This window comes from Cicer arietinum, chromosome 7, assembly GCF_000331145.2.
Source record: "Cicer arietinum cultivar CDC Frontier isolate Library 1 chromosome 7, Cicar.CDCFrontier_v2.0, whole genome shotgun sequence".
In the NCBI taxonomy this organism is placed as follows: domain Eukaryota; kingdom Viridiplantae; phylum Streptophyta; class Magnoliopsida; order Fabales; family Fabaceae; genus Cicer; species Cicer arietinum.
Window position 1 is genome coordinate 5,115,303 of NC_021166.2, and position 18,900 is coordinate 5,134,202.

The 18,900-nt window shown below is 26.1% G+C and overlaps 1 protein-coding gene across 1 annotated transcript; it reads left to right on the forward strand.

Moving 5' to 3' along the window:
- Window positions 1-8,922: 8,922 nt before the first annotated feature.
- On the forward strand, window positions 8,923-16,033 carry LOC101498109 (cullin-1-like). The gene is made up of 20 exons (XM_004508227.4): window positions 8,923-9,079; window positions 9,238-9,407; window positions 9,575-9,674; window positions 10,549-10,734; window positions 10,919-10,966; window positions 11,047-11,250; window positions 11,347-11,424; window positions 11,607-11,696; window positions 11,790-11,870; window positions 12,006-12,068; window positions 12,466-12,501; window positions 12,580-12,666; window positions 12,746-12,895; window positions 13,038-13,093; window positions 14,154-14,274; window positions 14,374-14,535; window positions 14,632-14,775; window positions 14,911-15,129; window positions 15,253-15,420; window positions 15,515-16,033. Exons 2-20 carry the CDS (start codon window positions 9,268-9,270, stop codon window positions 15,614-15,616), a joined length of 2,235 nt encoding a protein of 744 aa, XP_004508284.1. The 5' UTR covers window positions 8,923-9,079; window positions 9,238-9,267; the 3' UTR covers window positions 15,617-16,033.
- The last annotated feature ends 2,867 nt before the right edge of the window (window positions 16,034-18,900 follow it).

The following is an 18,900-nucleotide window of genomic DNA, read 5'->3' on the forward strand; positions in this document are numbered from 1 at the left end:
TTAACAGCGCCCATATCATTTTTTTAAGTAATTACTTAATTTTCTTTATTTAATATAGGCAGAAAAATTATTTTGAACTTGAATGTGTGAAGTGTTGATATTATTAATATATAATCTATATATCTCTTATGTTAGTTATTTTATAAATTGAATTGATTAATAAAAATCACATTTTGTGACCAAATTAATTAACTAAAATCATGACCAAAATAATTAATAAAAAACACCAAATTAAGTTACTACAATGTAATTTTGTTACATTCAAAAACTATAGCGAAAACACATCATGTGACACATTTTTACACCTCCGAAAATAATTAATAAAATATATAAGACATAAAAGCGACGAAAATATTATATGATTAAAAACTTTTAAACAAAAGAAATCACAATATCAAAACATATAAAAATTATGGAAATATAAATCTAACTCCAATTGTCGCATCTATCAAAATCGATTCTAATTATTAAAGTTAAATGATAAAAGTTGGTCAACATGACAACATAACTAATAATCAATTGTTCTTCGTCTAATTTATTACCCCTATTATCTAATCGTTAAATAACTCAAGTATGTTTTCTAGTAACTAATAATCAATAGTTCATTAATAAGGCACACTTAATTTAAGTCAATGGTAATTTTCTAGTTTTCTAATCGATTGTCTTTGTTTGCCTAATTGATTAATAACTCAAGTATGTTTCTATAATTTTATTACATTCAAAAATATAGCAACAACACCTCATAAAATACCTCAAAAGCAATTAAAAAAATATATAAGATATAAAAGTGACAATAAAAATATGATATGATTTAAAACTTTCAAACAAAATAAGTCACAAAATCAAAACATAGGGAAATAAAGAAATCCATATCTAACCCAATTGTTACATCTATTAAAGTTGATCCTAATGAATAAAATTGAATGATAAAAGTCGGCTAACATGAAAGCATAACTAATAATAAATTGTTCTTCATCAAATCGATTATAACATATGTTACCTAATCATTTAACCTTATCACTTATTTTATTACATTTCTTATCTAATCAATAAATCAACTAACTTAGATAATTTTACTAATGATAATTATCCTAATCGATTGATTATATCATAAAAACAATTATCTTACACTTAATTTATTAATAAGGGATACTTAATTTATTATGGGGTACTTAACTTATCTTATCGATTTTCTAGTTTCCTAATCGATTGTCTTTGTTTTGTTTGCCTAATCGACTTTCATATGAATTATAACAAATCTAGTGATTAATATGCAAATTAAACAATTAATTAAATCTCAACAGAAACATATCAATCGTCGTATATCACAACAACTTGTCGCCAGGACATAAGTTATGTAATTACACAAGAATTTGTATTTGTAAATAATTAACAACGCCAATTACCGTGTCAATTCTACATTCACCAGCATAATAATTGACACATCATATGAGTCGATCTAATTCAATTTCCTAGTTTGTCATTCCCTTTCTATGATTAACTACTCGTTCAATTCTAGTCATAAATATCGTAGGGATCATGCAACATCCCCAAAATATTTTCTCTACTCATTTATTACACTCAAGATTCAAACTATCTTTGTACCTTAACCAATACAACACATGAATTCAAATGATAGTTAGATTAAAACGAATTTCTGGTTGTTTGGAAATCTCCATAATCAATAGAAACAACAAATATTGAAAAATATAAAAATAGAATGGTTAGACGACCTTACCAAACAACGAAATGTTTTAAAAACGATTAAAAAATGAGTGAGTTATGGTGTTCTGGATATTGAATTTGATACTACAAAGTGATAATTAGATTAAAAATGTGAATTTTTTTTATCAAAATTAGGTTAAGATAAGCGCAAGCTTAAATTTATATGGTAGCATTAGTGTTCTAATTTGAAACCTTGGCACAACATGTTAGGGAAAATAGTTTTATCCACGTTCTAAAGTTAATTAATAGATTAATTAAACAATATAATTAGTTAGCAGAATTTTGATCACAGTAATGGATTAGTTTAATAGGTCTGATTGATTAGCTGTTGCATAACCTCCATAAAAAATTTATAATTGTCGTATATAAATTTTGTATTCGGAATTTGAATAATGTGTGATAAACAACCTTAAATATGGGATTTTTTATATTATCTTTCAACTTCTAAGCAGCACTTTTATTTAACTATCTTCGTCAAGTTACTTTTACTAGGAGAGTGTTTTTTTTTTCCCTAGTTTCTTTATTCATCATGCCAACAATCATTTTCGACACAACTTTGTCCTTTTAAACTCGTATATAAATCAAAATAATCATTTTTTTAAAAGAATATAAATTAAAATAATCATTTTTTTAAAAGAATATAAGCTAATATAATCAGTTGCATACTAATTAATAATATAAGAAATAACTTTACTTAATTATCTTGGTCTAATAAACTGAATATTATTATATTTTCAAACTACCATTTTTTCCATCTAAATTGTCTATTGAAACTTGTTTTGTGGAAATATTAATTGTGGTATATTATTATATTTTTCAAACTATCATTTGTTTAATCAGATATTAAATATAATGAAATTATAATTTGCTTATATTTATACCTACCAAACATGAAATACTTTTGGTTGTATTCGAATTGAAATAAAGTATATTAAATCATCAAGTGTGAAAACACAAATTTGTCACGACTTAATTTTTTACTGTCAATTTATTTGAAGATAAATAAATAATTATATTTTATATAAAGATATTTTATTCGTTATGATATATACTTTTATCTGGTTTTCACAATTTTCATATTTCTTACATTTTTACTCTTTACTCTTCCTTTTACCTCATTTTCTTTTTATTATTATTATTATTATTATTATTATTATTATTATTATTATTATTATTATTATTATTATTATTATTATTATTATTATTATTATTATTATTATTATTATATATTACATAAAAATTAATTTTCTCATTAACAAAAAAAACATTTTTTAACTCATGATAGATAGGGTACAAATTTGAATCCAAAATACCCCCTTTTTTCTTCATATTTTTGTATCATATGTATAATTAAAAAAATACTGTTAAATAGTATTAATTAAATAATACAATAAAAAAATATATATTAAAAGTTAAAAAATATTTTTTATTTTTACAAATGCATCGTTTTTTACAATAAACTATAATATTGAGATATAATTATTTTACAAATATCTAATATAAGATTTAAAGTTTATTCTTTAAATTTTCAAAATCAAACTTTTATAATTGAGTCGACACTTTAAGAAAACAAAATAACCATTAGACAATGAACTTAAAAAATCATCAGTTAATCAAATAAATAAAATATATATATTTGTTCTATTAATAGTATGTATCTGAAATCTCTCTTACATAAATGTTATAAGAACAATATAATAAACAAACTACAATTTGTATTTGTATGTATAAATCATATTGATGATCAATATTTGCCCCAATTAAATAATTAAAAAATTATATTTCATTCGTATTATCTTTTAAATATCATTTTCGTAAGTATTAAAAGAAGAAAAAAATAATATAATAATTATAATTTATGATATAAACTATTACATCATAAATATTTATTGTTGATTATATATTTAAGGAGTCGCCCAATATTTCGTAAATAAAAAGTCGAGAGTGCATGAATATTATAACATTCTTTATTAGGACCGAATCTTAGAACATTATTTAATGTAGTTTATTTGTTGTTTTTTTTTTCCACTTTGACTTTCAATTTTTTTCCTTGTGTTTGAGGTCTATATATAATGTTTGTTTATTTTTTTAATCTATTTTTAGCATTTAAATTATAATATTTATTAATTTATGATTTAATTTACTAATTTTAAAAAGTCCAAGGTCTTAATTATCAATTATGCAAAATAGCATTAAGTACTCATAAATGAGTTTAAAATAGAATTTAAGCGAAAACATTGTGCTTTCGGTCAAAAGTGATGAATCACTATTTTATATATATATATATATATATTGACAATATACAACACTCAATACAATTAATAGTTTACAGTAGTACAATTAGGGGTGGGAATAGGTCAGTTTGAAATTTATGAGTTTGACTTACGATTAATTTTTTAGTCTTAAGTTTGGCATATGGCTATCATAGATTTTTTTTTTGCTGGTCTGACCTTTTTAATAGTTTGGTTTGGCTGTAAACCTATTTAAAAGTTTTATTCACACTAAAACATTTGAATGTTCTACTCATATCAAATACCAATATCAATGCATATATCTATATATATTAAACAAAAAATAATTTTTTTAACAAAATAAAATTTAAAAAATCTCAAACAAACATCTTTTAAACCCTAAAAAATAATTTTTGATTTCAAATAATATATTTTTTTTTTCTGAAACAAACACACCAATTATTACCTCTTAAACAAATATGGAACGAATATTGAGTATTGACTAATTGAATGACTACCGAATATAGAACAACTATCAAATATGGAACGACTACCGAATATGGAATGATCACTGAGTGATTCTCTGATTGATATAATTTAAAATAGAAAATATTATTATTATTATTAATATAATAATAAAAAAATAATATTAATAAATAATAAAATATATATAGGCCGGCATGTGCGACCTGTCAGGCCTAATAGTTTTTTTATAAGTTTTAGTCTGACCTATTTAAATAAATAGGCTTTAAAAATAGTCTAAACCTAACTTTTTTATTAAATAAACCACGCCATAAACAGGTCAGGCTATAGACCTCTAACGGACGGCATAACCTATTCCACTCTCTAACTACAATACAATCTTTGTGATTTCAATCATTAATTAATTTCAACTTCCGATGTAAAGAATTATAAGTCAATTATATATCTATTACATAAATTAAATATATTTGTAGTCTTTATATTGATAATGAAAACATTTAATACAATTAATAGTTTAAAGTAACAATACAATGTTTGTAATTTCAAACATTAATTAATTTCAACTTCCCAGGTAAAGAGTCATAAGTCAATTATATATTAAATGTAATCTATTTTTGTTTATTATGAGTTTTATACTCCTGACCAAAGTTTATCATTTATTATATAAAATATTTAAATATATTTTTAGTCTTTGTAAATATACCAGTTTTTAGTTTTAGTCTTTATAAATTTTTTTGTTTGGATTTCATCCTTATAATATCAAAAAAAAAATATTTTTGATCCTTAACGTAAAGTGGATGTTACAAAAACATTAACTCACAGAAAGAAACGTGTACCAAATGTTTAAATATATTTTTTATCCTTCTAAATATAACAGTTTTCATTTTTAATCCCTAAAAGAATTTGTTTGGATTTCATCCCTACAATATCCAAAAACTTTATTTTTGATCATTAACGCAAATGGACGTTACAAATGCGTGAGCCGACAAATAGAGTAAAACGTGAAACACAAATTAAAATAATTATTCTAAACAAATTTAATTGAAACAATATTTAAATAACAAATAAAAATATTTTGTATACCTATTTATAATAAAATAAGTATACAAACTTCAATTAAAATACAAATTTAAATAAGTATTCTAAATAAATTTTACCGAAATAATATTTAAAAATAATTTATATACTTATTTCTAATAAAATAATTATACAAACTCCAATGAAAATACAAATTTAAATTACTATTCTAAACAAATTTAACTGAAACAATATTTAAATAACAAATAAAAATAAGTATACAAATTATTTTAATATTTAAATTTATATTCTCATTGGAGTATTACGATTGATCCTCATTTTCTTCTATTTATCGGCTCACATTTTTTAACACCATGTTAAGGACCAAAAATATTTACTTACTTTTAACATAAGAGACTAATGTTTAATTACAATTTAACAATATGTATATATATATAATAATGCGACACTAATTTATTATGCTTGCATTTGACTTAAAGGTTCTATTTTTTAAATTGATCTAATAATTTTTATAATTTGAGGGTAAATATTTTTAAAAATAACAACAAATTATCTCATGTACGTTTAAAATGTTTCATTAACTATACATTTATAATTCATTGACAGTCTAAATAAACATATTTACATTATCAATATCCTAAAATTAAACTCATGATTTATATTTCAAAATATAAATACATAAAAAATTATATAAATAACAACGTTACACTAAAACTCATTAATATACAAGTCACATAGATACAATAATAAATTAAAATTCGATAACTATATAGTAAAAATTAATATAATAAAAAATACGTGTATTTTCATTAATAAAATTAAAATTAATATTCAACGAATATTTGAGTTTAACTTCACTCTAGCAAAAAAGGATATGCATGCATGAGGTACCAAACAAAAATTTGAATATCCTATTTGGAAGAAATGTATATGTTTAATGAAATATCGAACCAAAATTTAATTTGAATATCCTATTTAGAAGAGATGTTCAAATTTAATGAAACAACAATATCTCAAATATAATTATTTTTACTAAAAAAAATTATGAAAAACAAAATATAATACCTATAATTAATACATTCCATAGTACATAAAAAAAAAATTATATACACATTATTTTAACTATTGACATTTATAAATAATATATTTTTGAAAATAATAAATTATATAATTACAAATAAACATCATAAATCAAATATATTTAAAATTAAAACTATAATAAAAAGATGAATAATTTTATATTAACAATAAGATGTCTCGTACTTGAGAACTATAATATATATATATATATATATATATATATATATATATATATATATATATATAAGAATTATAAGTCAATTATATATTAAATATAATTTTTTTTTGTTTATTATTAGTACTATACTCCCATCGTCACAAAGTTTATGTATTTTGTCTATTATATGAATTAAATATATAAAATAATTTTTGTGTGTAATATATAAAAAATAAAATATATCTCTCGGTATTTTAATTTAATTTTAAATAATAGTTCAGTTATTTTATTTATTATGATTTAATTATTTATTTAATTTTAATAAATAATTTAATTTTTTACGTTTTAAAATGTCAATAACATTATCTTCTTTTATTTTCACATAAATTTGTAAAATTCATTAAAACATTCAAATAAAACTCATAAAATTTCGTTACCAAATTTAAGAAAATTAATATATTCATCAAATTTATAACTCAAATAAATTCATATTTTGTGTATTGTTTATTTGATGAATTTGATGTTGTTGTAGATGAAAAATATGAATTTATTTGAAGATTTTAGTTATGAATTGGATAAAAATTTAGATTATGTTGAAGATGATTATTGTTATGAGTTTCGTTTGAAAATTTTAATGAATTTTTTTAAAAAAAGAAATAACATTATTAATATTTTAAAATATAAAACATAAAACATAAAATTATTACTTAAAATTTAATAAATAACAAAATAAAATAAAAAAGTGAATTATTACATTAAGTTAAATTAAAAAGTCGCGTGAGACATTTTGCCTACCTAAAACTTTTTTGACCAACTTCTACTTGTATTTTTTGATAGATTGATATGTATGTTATAACTTTTTCTATATAAAGTAATAACTGTTTACCATTCATTGTATCCCTTTTTATAACAATCCTTTGTAGTATTGTTAGTTAACATATTATTTTATGTAAATCCATGTGTGAAATACTTTTTTTTTTATAGTCAACAATCTAATATTGACTTTTCATGTTTCTACATAATTAGTAAAATAAAGTTGAAAAAAATGATAAATATATCCAATAATTTGACCTTAAACTTATATACAAGGATAACGTTTGCTCTCAAATGTGCTTAACAAAAATTGCATGAAAAAATATATATTAGATTTTAGACTCGTGCAACGTAAAAAAGTAATTTTAAATAACTAACATGTTTAGTTATAAATTATAACATAATTTATTATTAAAAATTCATATACATATTATGAAGAATCATAATAATATTTAAGTAGTTGAAATAGTGAAATATTAATAATAAATGTTTATCATCATCAAAGAAACATAATTATGCATCCATATTAAATAAATCTAACAATCATATGACTAATGAGTTTTTGCTACAGAGTTTTGAAATTTAAAGCATTGTTAAAATTTACGCCATACTATAATTTTCTTTGTTTATTCTATTAAGATTGATATTTTTATAATATAATTTTTTAAACAATCATTAATTTTTTAATTTAATTTTGAATGATTATATCAGGTAAAAATATGATTTTTATAAATTCGTTCTATATAATTTTTTTTATTACGTTAGTATTTCCATGTTCAAAATAATATATTTTGTTAAAAAACAACAATTGAATGATTAATTATTTTCATGAGAATTTCAAAATTTAATGACTAAATTGACTATACCTTTGAAAGGAATAATTTATTGAAGATTAATATTAATTATATATATATAATATTAAAATAATCCAACTATAATTATTATTTTTAATAATAAGAATAGTTAACTAAATTGATTATACTTTTTTAGAGAAAATATTAAAACATTAGTCTTTTTTTTATATATTTATTAATAAATTAAATGTTGTTGTAAATCTCAAAAAAGTCATATTTTATTTTATATATATATATTGATAATATAGAAGTTTTTTGACTTTTTACACTATCATTTAATTTTATTCGTTAAATAATTAGACATCTTTATTTTTTATGACATCTATATATAAAAAGTCACAATAATGAATAATTATGACGTGCGACATAGTAATTAAAATTATATATATATAAATCTCTTATTAATTATAAAAATTTAATATTTAAAATATACTGCATTTAAAAAAAGGTTGTCTAAGATAGATTTCGTATAAGTTAAGGATCCGACTCCGAAGCAAGTGAATATTTGGTTCGGGATTATGTTACCATTATATATTTGACTCATATTTACCATTATATATACTCTATTTTCATAATAAACGTTGCATTTTTTTTATTTGATTTTTTTTCCGATCAGTGCTCTTGTGTTTTTTTCTCAACCTTTCTTCCCCTCTCCCTCCTTCTCCTACTTAGGGTTCTTCCGATTCCACTCATCCAAGGTATATATCTCAATCATTTTACCCTTCCTTCAACTTCTGTTGTTTTTCACATTCACGATTCTCAAATCTATTCCGTTCTAATTCTAATCTCATGAATTTTCTTTTGATTCACCTATTCATTAAATTATCTAATCAAATTCGGAAAAATTTAATTGCAGATTTTTGGTCCGTTTTCTGAATTTGACAACATGTCAATGAGTGAGCGGAAAACTATCGACCTAGACCAAGGATGGGATTTTATGCATAGGGGTATCATGAAGCTCAAGAACATTCTAGAAGGTTTGCCTGAACCTCAATTCAGTCCTGAAGATTACATGATGCTCTATACGTACGTATTCATCCTCATTCTGACAACCTAATTTTTTGCTTGTTTTCGGTTTCCTTTGAGATTTTTTATTTGTTCAAGTTAAATTTGTTTTAATCGAGTTCAGTTTACTCTTTGTTCCTTTTGGGCACTGTTTAATTTTTTGTTTTTTTACTCTTTTTGTATTGCAGGACCATCTATAACATGTGCACTCAAAAGCCTCCTAATGATTATTCCCAACAACTGTATGACAAGTACAAGGAAGCATTTGAAGAGTACATCGTATCAACTGTGAGTTAACACTTTCATTTGGCTGTCTTATTCATACTGTTAAGTAACTTGAAATTGTTTATGATATGATATATGATCTCGACTCTATATATTTTGTATTGGTATTATTGGCTTTGCTTGCATAACCCGGACTTAATTTGTTTGCTGTTTTTTGTCCAACACTTCTTATTCATACGTTTTTTGTGTTGCGTTCAATGACTGTGTCCATGCCATTGCTTCATAGGTAGGTAGTGGGGGCACTGTGGTGGTGGGTACAGGCTAAATCGCATATGATTTGCATTAGACTTAGAGAAATAAATGAAAGCATCATGAAGCAAATGATTTGCATTAGACCTAGAGGGATGAATGAAAGCATCATGAAGTAGATGATTTGCATTAGATCTAGAGAAATGAATGAAAGCTTAATCAAGAAGAAACTATATGAAAAAGAATTATTGAAACAAATATTACTTCCTAATTTTGAGTTTTTGACAATATTAAAAAATTACTTGTTTAAGAGGAATTCATTGTACAGTCAGGCCAGGTTAGGAAGTTTTAGAGACAGGATTGAATGGAAAGGGTTTAATAAATTGGCGAGGGAATGGGTACAAATAGATACAATGGAAAGGAGTTTTCTTTCTCATGTTTGACTGATCAATGTGGCAAGAAAGAGGGAGGTAAAGGGTCACAACTCACTGTTGTTAACCTTTAACATAATCTTACCGTCATCCAAATAGAATTAGCAATTTTTGTTTTATTTTGATCATTTACATTTGTCTATTTGAGCTCTCTCTATCTGTCTTTCTGATTTGAATGTTTTAATTCAGAACCCTTATGCTAATAAATGCCATCTCTTGTTTTCCTTTTTGTTTTTTTTCCTCCCCGTTTGGTTCAGGTATTACCATCTTTGAGAGAAAAACATGATGAATTTATGTTAAGAGAACTTGTGAAGAGATGGGCAAACCATAAAATTATGGTGAGGTGGCTTTCTCGCTTCTTTCACTATTTGGACCGCTACTTTATTGCCCGGAGATCACTTCCACCCCTTAATGAAGTTGGGTTGGCTTGCTTCCGTGATTTGGTAATGTTACAATGAGCTTTACATGATGTCATGTTAATTCTTTTTATTAGCTACTCTTGTTCACGACATAAAATGAAGAGAAGCTTCATAGTATTACTGCAAATTGGATTGCTTTCCTATTATTGTCATTGTATTTAATACTGGTTCATTGCAGAATAATTTTATGTGGTTTTATTATTTTCAGGTTTACAAGGAACTACATGGGAAAATGAGAGATGCAATTATTTCACTTGTATGTTTATCTTTATTTTTACGCTATGTTGTCTACGTGTACCAATTCATATCAACTAACTAATCCTTTTTTGTTCAAAGATTGATCAAGAACGCGAGGGAGAGCAGATTGATCGAGCTCTATTAAAGAATGTATTAGATATATTTGTTGAAATTGGAATGGGGAAAATGGACCAATATGAGAATGATTTTGAAGCTGCCATGCTCCAAGATTCTTCTGCTTATTATTCTCGAAAGGCTTCAAATTGGATCCTGGAAGATTCTTGTCCTGATTATATGCTCAAGGTCTGGTTTCTCATTTGTGTTTACTGTAATTTGGTTTCTTCATTTGCATTATTTTCTGTCTCTGTCCTCTATCTGATCTTTTGTTTTCTACTACAGGCTGAGGAGTGCTTAAAACGGGAGAAAGACAGGGTTGCTCATTACTTGCACTCTAGTAGTGAGCCAAAGTTATTGGAGGTTTGTTCTTGACTTTTTTATACTAGATACCATTTCAGCTGGTTGGTCTTCTGCCATGTTGACTGGATTGCTACACTTACAGAAATTCTGTTACATATTATAATGACTTATTTTTTTTACCATTTATAGTTTCTAAACTTCTCCCTTGTTTCTTTTTGTTCTCCTGGAAATTTCTCATTTAGAAAGTTCAACATGAACTGTTGTCTGTGTATGCAAGTCAACTCCTCGAGAAAGAGCACTCAGGATGTCATGCTCTACTTAGAGATGATAAGGTATGCAAGAAATTCTTCTACTTGTTAATTGTAATATGTAACATAATTTTTAACCATGGATGAATTTTATCGTGGTATCCTTAAAATGTTTAGGTTGACGACTTATCAAGGATGTTTAGGCTATTTTCTAAAATACCCCGTGGCTTGGATCCTGTTTCTAGTATATTTAAGCAGGTTGGTGACGTTGAACTTATCTTTATGCTTTTTTTCCCTTTGATATATGCAAATATATTCAAAATTTCGCGTTCTTGTCTGTTTCTGCTTTCTTCTTGCTTGCTTACACATCTTTATCTTTTTTTCTTTTTCCAGCATGTTACTGCCGAAGGCATGACATTGGTGAAGCATGCTGAAGATGCAGCTAGTAACAAAAAGGTCTGTTCCTGAATTAGCTATTGTACAATTTTGCATATTTCAGGTTGAAAGGTTTAATTTCTAAGTGAAATAATTGAGGAAAGACTAACATGCTTAGGTTGAAAGGTCTGTTCACAATTGTTTTCAATTTCTTACAAAACAAATAAAGGAGGTAAACTGGTAATTTTTAACTCGGGGTGTGTATTGATTTATTTGTTCAGATGCCATGCCATGGTACTTTTCAGTGCATGGTAGGCAGGGCATTATTTTATAATTGCTTTCCCGACAAGTTGATGCATTAATTGCCTTATTTACATGTGATTTGTTACTGCTGAAGTACTAAATGATGCATACTTGGAGCAACATGTGTTTGCTACTGACTTTTCTATTTTATCCTTTTAAATGAAAATGTCTACAGGCAGATAAAAAGGATATTGTTGGTGCGCAGGAGCAGGTGATTTTGTAAATTCCAAATTTTATCGAGTTAAATTCAAATTTTTTGGTTTATGGAAACTGAAATTGGTCTCTTCAGGTTTTTGTTCGGAATGTGATTGAGCTGCATGACAAGTACCTGGCATATGTGAACTCATGCTTCCAGAATCACACTCTTTTCCACAAGGTTTTGATTTAAGAATGGTTTTATTTTAAAGTTATGTTGGATTGATATGTATGTAAATCTGAAATATTTGATCTTATAGGCTCTTAAAGAGGCTTTTGAAGTCTTTTGCAACAAAGGTGTTGCTGGAAACTCTAGTGCTGAACTTCTTGCCACTTTTTGTGATAACATTCTCAAGAAAGGAGGAAGTGAGAAATTGAGTGATGAAGCAATTGAAGAAACTCTTGAAAAGGTCCACAACATTCATACTTTTACCTCTATGAATTCTATGTGTCTGGTTTTGACAAGTCCACAACATTTATGTTGCTACTTCTATAAACTGAATATATGTGGTTTTGAATTTTTATTTGGGATATGTTTTGGCCTATCTGCAGGTGGTAAAGTTGCTCGCCTATATTAGTGACAAAGACTTGTTTGCTGAGTTCTATAGGTAAAATAATTGAGAAGAGAAAAATTTGTGTGATTTGTTTGAAAATTTAATTGGTCTTCAATCTTCATTTTTTTAGTACTTCTATTGCTGTGTATGTTCGTTCACAACTAATTCATTGAAATATGCTGCTACCTTCTTTGTTGCTTCTAAGAGCAAAATTATCTCTCAACTCGTGCAAAAATTGCTTTCCCTAATTTTGGAGACATAAACATAACCTTGAACTTTCACCTGATCACTTGTTTCTTGGAGATTCGTTCAGGACATAGTATTAGAACCTGTATGACCAATTGATTAGGAGTAAATTCTTGCCACTCTTATTCCTTTAGTTGAATCTTGGTCTTTCCTCATTTCAAGCCAAAACAGATTTGCTTAAGTCATCATTTTCAGAGATATATAATCAAATGTGGGTGTTGGGTCTTCACCTCACGATGTAATAAACTATTGGGAGAGCTGGTCCTTGACACCTATATTCTTATTTACTAGAACTAGAAAGTAGATAATTATTTTTGCAAAACTTAAAAGCTGAGATGAATGGTTAGCTAAAATAAATGAAATAGATCATGTCAAGGGAAAATATCAAAAGGAAAGGGGGAAGGAAATTTATTTTTGTTTGATTATATTTCCTTTTATGCCTCTAAACTTTTATCAGTATATATCCGATGTACATTTTAATGAGACAAGTACTGTTTTGGAATTTTTGGGACAAATAAGTGATGGTGGGAAATGGCTTCCCCATTCTCTAAACAATAATGTGGATTCCTAATTAACCACTGTAGTTTAGCAATGTAGTATTGCAATATTTTACCATGATATATAAGAACGACCAGTTCACAATTGGCATGTCTTGTGATCTTTTGCAAAGATTCACAATGCCTTTATTAAGTCTTATGCTTACACAATTACTTCCTGATACTATTTATTTTATACCTATTTTATTTCAGTTTCTCAAGGGTAGTTAAACAATTTTCTGAGGATATATCTGATTGACGAAAATACCTTTTGTTCTAGTAAGATGTTTTGTAAATAAATTAATACAGGGTTCTTGTTTGGTTGCTTTCAGGAAGAAGCTTGCTCGAAGGCTTCTTTTTGACAAGAGTGCCAATGATGATCACGAGAGAAGCATTTTGACGAAATTGAAGCAACAGTGTGGTGGACAGTTTACCTCAAAGATGGAAGGAATGGTTGGTCTTTTTTATTTGTAAAAGGAGGCCAGTATACTACATGTTGATTTTTTGGTTGGCTGACAAGAAATTCTAAATGCTTTTTTTCACTCCCACCAGGTTACAGATTTGACCCTGGCGAAAGAGAATCAAACTAGCTTTGAGGATTATTTACATAATAATCGTAATGCAGACCCTGGAATAGACTTGACAGTTACAGTTCTGACTACTGGCTTCTGGCCTAGTTACAAATCTTTTGATCTCAATCTTCCTGCAGAAATGGTAATCTTGATCTTCTTGATATAACAATCTAAAATTTGGTGTTCAGTGTTGGATACTAATCTAAATTTGGGTCTGTAATTAATCTCTCTCTCTCAGGTTAGGTGCGTTGAAGTTTTCAAAGAATTTTATCAAACTAAAACAAAGCACAGAAAGCTTACATGGATTTACTCCTTGGGTACCTGCAACATAAGTGGGAAATTTGATCCAAAAACTGTGGAGCTTGTTGTCACAACCTACCAGGTTATATCACTTACCACCTGTTTATCCATGATAATGCATTTGTTATGCCCTCACCCGTTCATTTTAAAGTATTGTGAGGTACGTAGACTCATGGATTTCTTTCTACTCACTCAATGTTGTTGTATTTTTCAATAGGCTTCGACATTGCTGCTTTTTAATTCCTCAGATCGACTGAGTTATTCTGAGATAATGACTCAGTTAAACTTATTGGATGAAGATGTCATTAGACTGCTCCACTCCTTGTCATGTGCAAAGTATAAGATTCTTATCAAGGAACCAAACACAAAAACGATATCACCCACTGATTATTTTGAATTCAATTCGAAGTTTACTGACAAAATGAGGAGGATCAAGGTATAATTTATTCCAAAATAACATTTTAATATTTCCTATTTCGGTTAATTTGGTCATCCCAATCTCTATTCTCTTTACCCAACTTTTGAGCGGAGCTGTAATACATTCTTTTTCTTCATGTAGATTCCTCTACCTCCTGTGGATGAGAAGAAAAAAGTAATTGAGGATGTTGACAAGGATAGAAGATATGCTATTGATGCCTCAATTGTGCGCATTATGAAGAGTCGTAAAGTTTTGGGCTACCAACAATTAGTTATGGAGTGCGTTGAGCAGTTGGGTCGCATGTTTAAGGTTCATACTCAATCACTTTTCTAATGTAATGTGTTTTCTGTTTTTCCCTCTTTCAAATCCCTAATTTTATGTATGTTATTTAATTATTATCCAGCCTGATGTCAAGGCAATTAAAAAGCGGATTGAAGATTTGATTTCCCGAGACTACTTGGAAAGAGACAAAGAAAATCCAAATATGTTCAAGTACTTAGCTTGATGTAGTCATATGACTGGGCAAATGAAGTGGTTGTTGCAACTAGCAAAACTAGAGGGCCATGCTTGAACTTTAGCCTCATAAAAGAAGAGTTTTTTCTAAAAGTTTTCTCAAAAGAGGAGCTGCGAGTGCAGACTATTGTTGTGGATGTATGCTCAAGTTGGGACACTAATCAATCCCATTGAGTTGTTCCTGCTTACCGGTACCTTCACCAACTTTTTTGCTTTTGATTGCTGCAATTCCATCTCACAACTTATTTTATGCCCATCTTCTGTTAATCCCCCCACCCCCCAAAAAAACAACAAAAAAGTATTGTTATTGTAGCTTCAGTGAAACTGTATTTCTATTATCTGCTTAGAAATCTTCATGTGAATGGATGTCTTTTAAATCTCAAAGCAACAGCTATGGTGCTTTACATAATTGTCTATGATCATATTTCTCATTGACACCTTACTTCATTTCAAGTGTCTTCTGATCGGAGAACTGTTTGAGGGTAGGTAGGAGTATTCCATAGATTTGCAAAATCATGTGTCTGATAGGTGAATGCTTGATATAATTTGAGTATGGCTGGCAGGGTACAAACCTTTAATTTGCATCCTCATTTTAGGATATCACATGGTTCATGAAATTATCGGTCCAGTGTGTGACCACACCTACCTGGACGCTATAAACAATTGAAAATTTCTCTAAAACTTCACTTCAGTGATGTTCTTGATCCAAAACTCGGTTATTAATCTTGACAGATTTCAATCGGGTATTAGGTGTTTTTTATTTTATTTGCATGTATAGTGTGTTCGTCTATGAAATGCAAATATTAAGTTGTCGTTCGCCAGCTTTTATCAATTGAAAGCTTTCTATTTGAAACTCACTATATTTTACCACACACAGACATCTTTATTATCGGTTGGAAATAACTTTTGTTTTTTAACTCATAACGTATCTGGCATCATTAATTAAAATGAATTCGAACTAAACTGAACTGGATAATGATTTCAAGTTTTGGAAAATTTAAAACCAAATCCAACTATTTTCAAGCATTAATTCGGCCTATTCGGTTACGTTCTATGGCATTCCCTAATCCTATATGGTACTACGCAATGCGCACTAGTTGATAATTGACTTTAGTAGGAAGTAGAAGCCACCATGAGTCATGACTATGTTCCTTGAGTCATTTTAGCCCTTAAAAGAATAAAAATTAAAAGGGTTTTTGTAAGTGTAATCCATTGGTCGATGTAATTTTTTACGGGACATTGTTGCATGTTAACGTGGCTTATTATATGTTAGATCCTTTTTGGGTTTATATAGGTAGTCCAACCTTGTCAGACAGACGTTCCTATACCGTCAAACACGACAAGCAACCATTATACAGTCCCCTTTTTTGTTAAAACCTCGGATCGCTACTGCTACTTGCCCACGTAACTGTATCAAAGAAGCAACCCTACTCTTTTGTAGCCAGTCTTTACAAATAAATAAATTAAGGGTTAAACAATTTTTTAGTTCAATAAAATTTTGATTTTTATATTAAGTTCTTGTAAGTTTTATTTTTTATTTTTTAATATTATTCTGTAAACTGTTTTAGTCATTGTTGAATTAATGACGTTTAAAAGATTCATATTTAACAGATTCTAAGTTAAAAGTTGTTAAAATTTTTGAGAAGAAATTTTTTATAATGTTTTATTTATATATAAAAAAATTATTTAAAAATTTAAAAGGAAAGATAATAAAATATTTTATAATAAAAATAAACTTTTTATAGAATAATTTTACAAAAGTTAAAAATATAATATTTTTTTGTGGGAATTAATAATCTTGACAATTATTATTATTATTATTATTAATTTTTTTTATTACTAGCATACAGACGATTGTCCACTTTTCTTTATAAAAAATAGAAGTTATAAACATATAGATATAAATATTTTAAATATCACATTATTATAATGAAAAATAAAAGATTTTTTAATAACAAATAAAATAGTTGAAACAACTGGTAAAATTTGTAATGAAGAAATATTATATCAAAATTTGGTATATTTGTTTTTTTACAAAATTGATATCCTTTTATATAGATATAGATATAGATATTTTAAATAATTCGCTTGATTAATTAATTAAATTAAGATAAAATAGTCAATAAAATAGTTTAAATGAAGGATACATTAAATTAAAAAAAAATATTTACAACAAAATTGTGTATTCTTTTTATATATTGCATTGAGTTTTCTTATAAGAGACAGTTGAATTATAATTTGATCAATAAAACTTGATGTATTTCGTTAATAAAAATAAATTTATCTTTTTTTCACAAAATAAAATTAAACCTTTGCATTACCGATCTCAAATTTTAGACTAAATACATTTATTTTCTTTTATATATTCTTGTTTATATTTTAATACTAAGAAAATATTCTTTTGTTTTTATCAAAGTATACATCAAATAACCGGATTGATCATCATTAATTATTAATTATGTCTCTCCATTCAAATATTTTTTTTTGTATCAATGACATACAATTCTAACGTTATCTCCTCGTTCAAATACATTTTTTCTATTCACAAAATTTCATCATCATTATACTTTCTCCTTTAGTGTCTTATTTGAATAACATATATTTTTTAAGAAAATAATAATTATTTTTATTTTAATGACAATATAAGATTTTTAACAAAAATAATAGTAGTTTATGGAGTGATAAAATGTATTGAGATTCAATAAATAAAAATACATTACTAAAAAATAATAATTAATAATTCATTAGTAATATAAAACAATATATAATTTGAGACCAATAAATATCATAAATGAAACAATTAATACAAAGAGTATTGTTATATATAGTTTATATTTGATCATCCTCTTTATTTTACAGAGTTATTTAACCATTCACAAACACATGATACAATGATACGATGAATTTATATTGGACATAAATATTTATGATATTTTAGGAAGTTTTTTTTTCTTTCTTTTTTTTATAAAATAACTTATAACATGATTAAAATTGTTTGGGGGCTAATTTTCATAAACACTTTGTTATAGTTTATGAAAAATTTAAACTATTTTTGTTGTTGCATAAAATAGTTAATATTTAAATACTTATATAAAAAGTAATAAATATTTATATATATTTTTTATTTTTTTAAATAAATAAATATTAGTTATAAACATTAAATTAAATTATTTATTTAAACATAAATCTTATCTATTTTATTATTATGTATACCTGAACACATCATTCGATAAGAGATATCATCATATCTATATCTTTATTTAAGTAGTTTTTTAC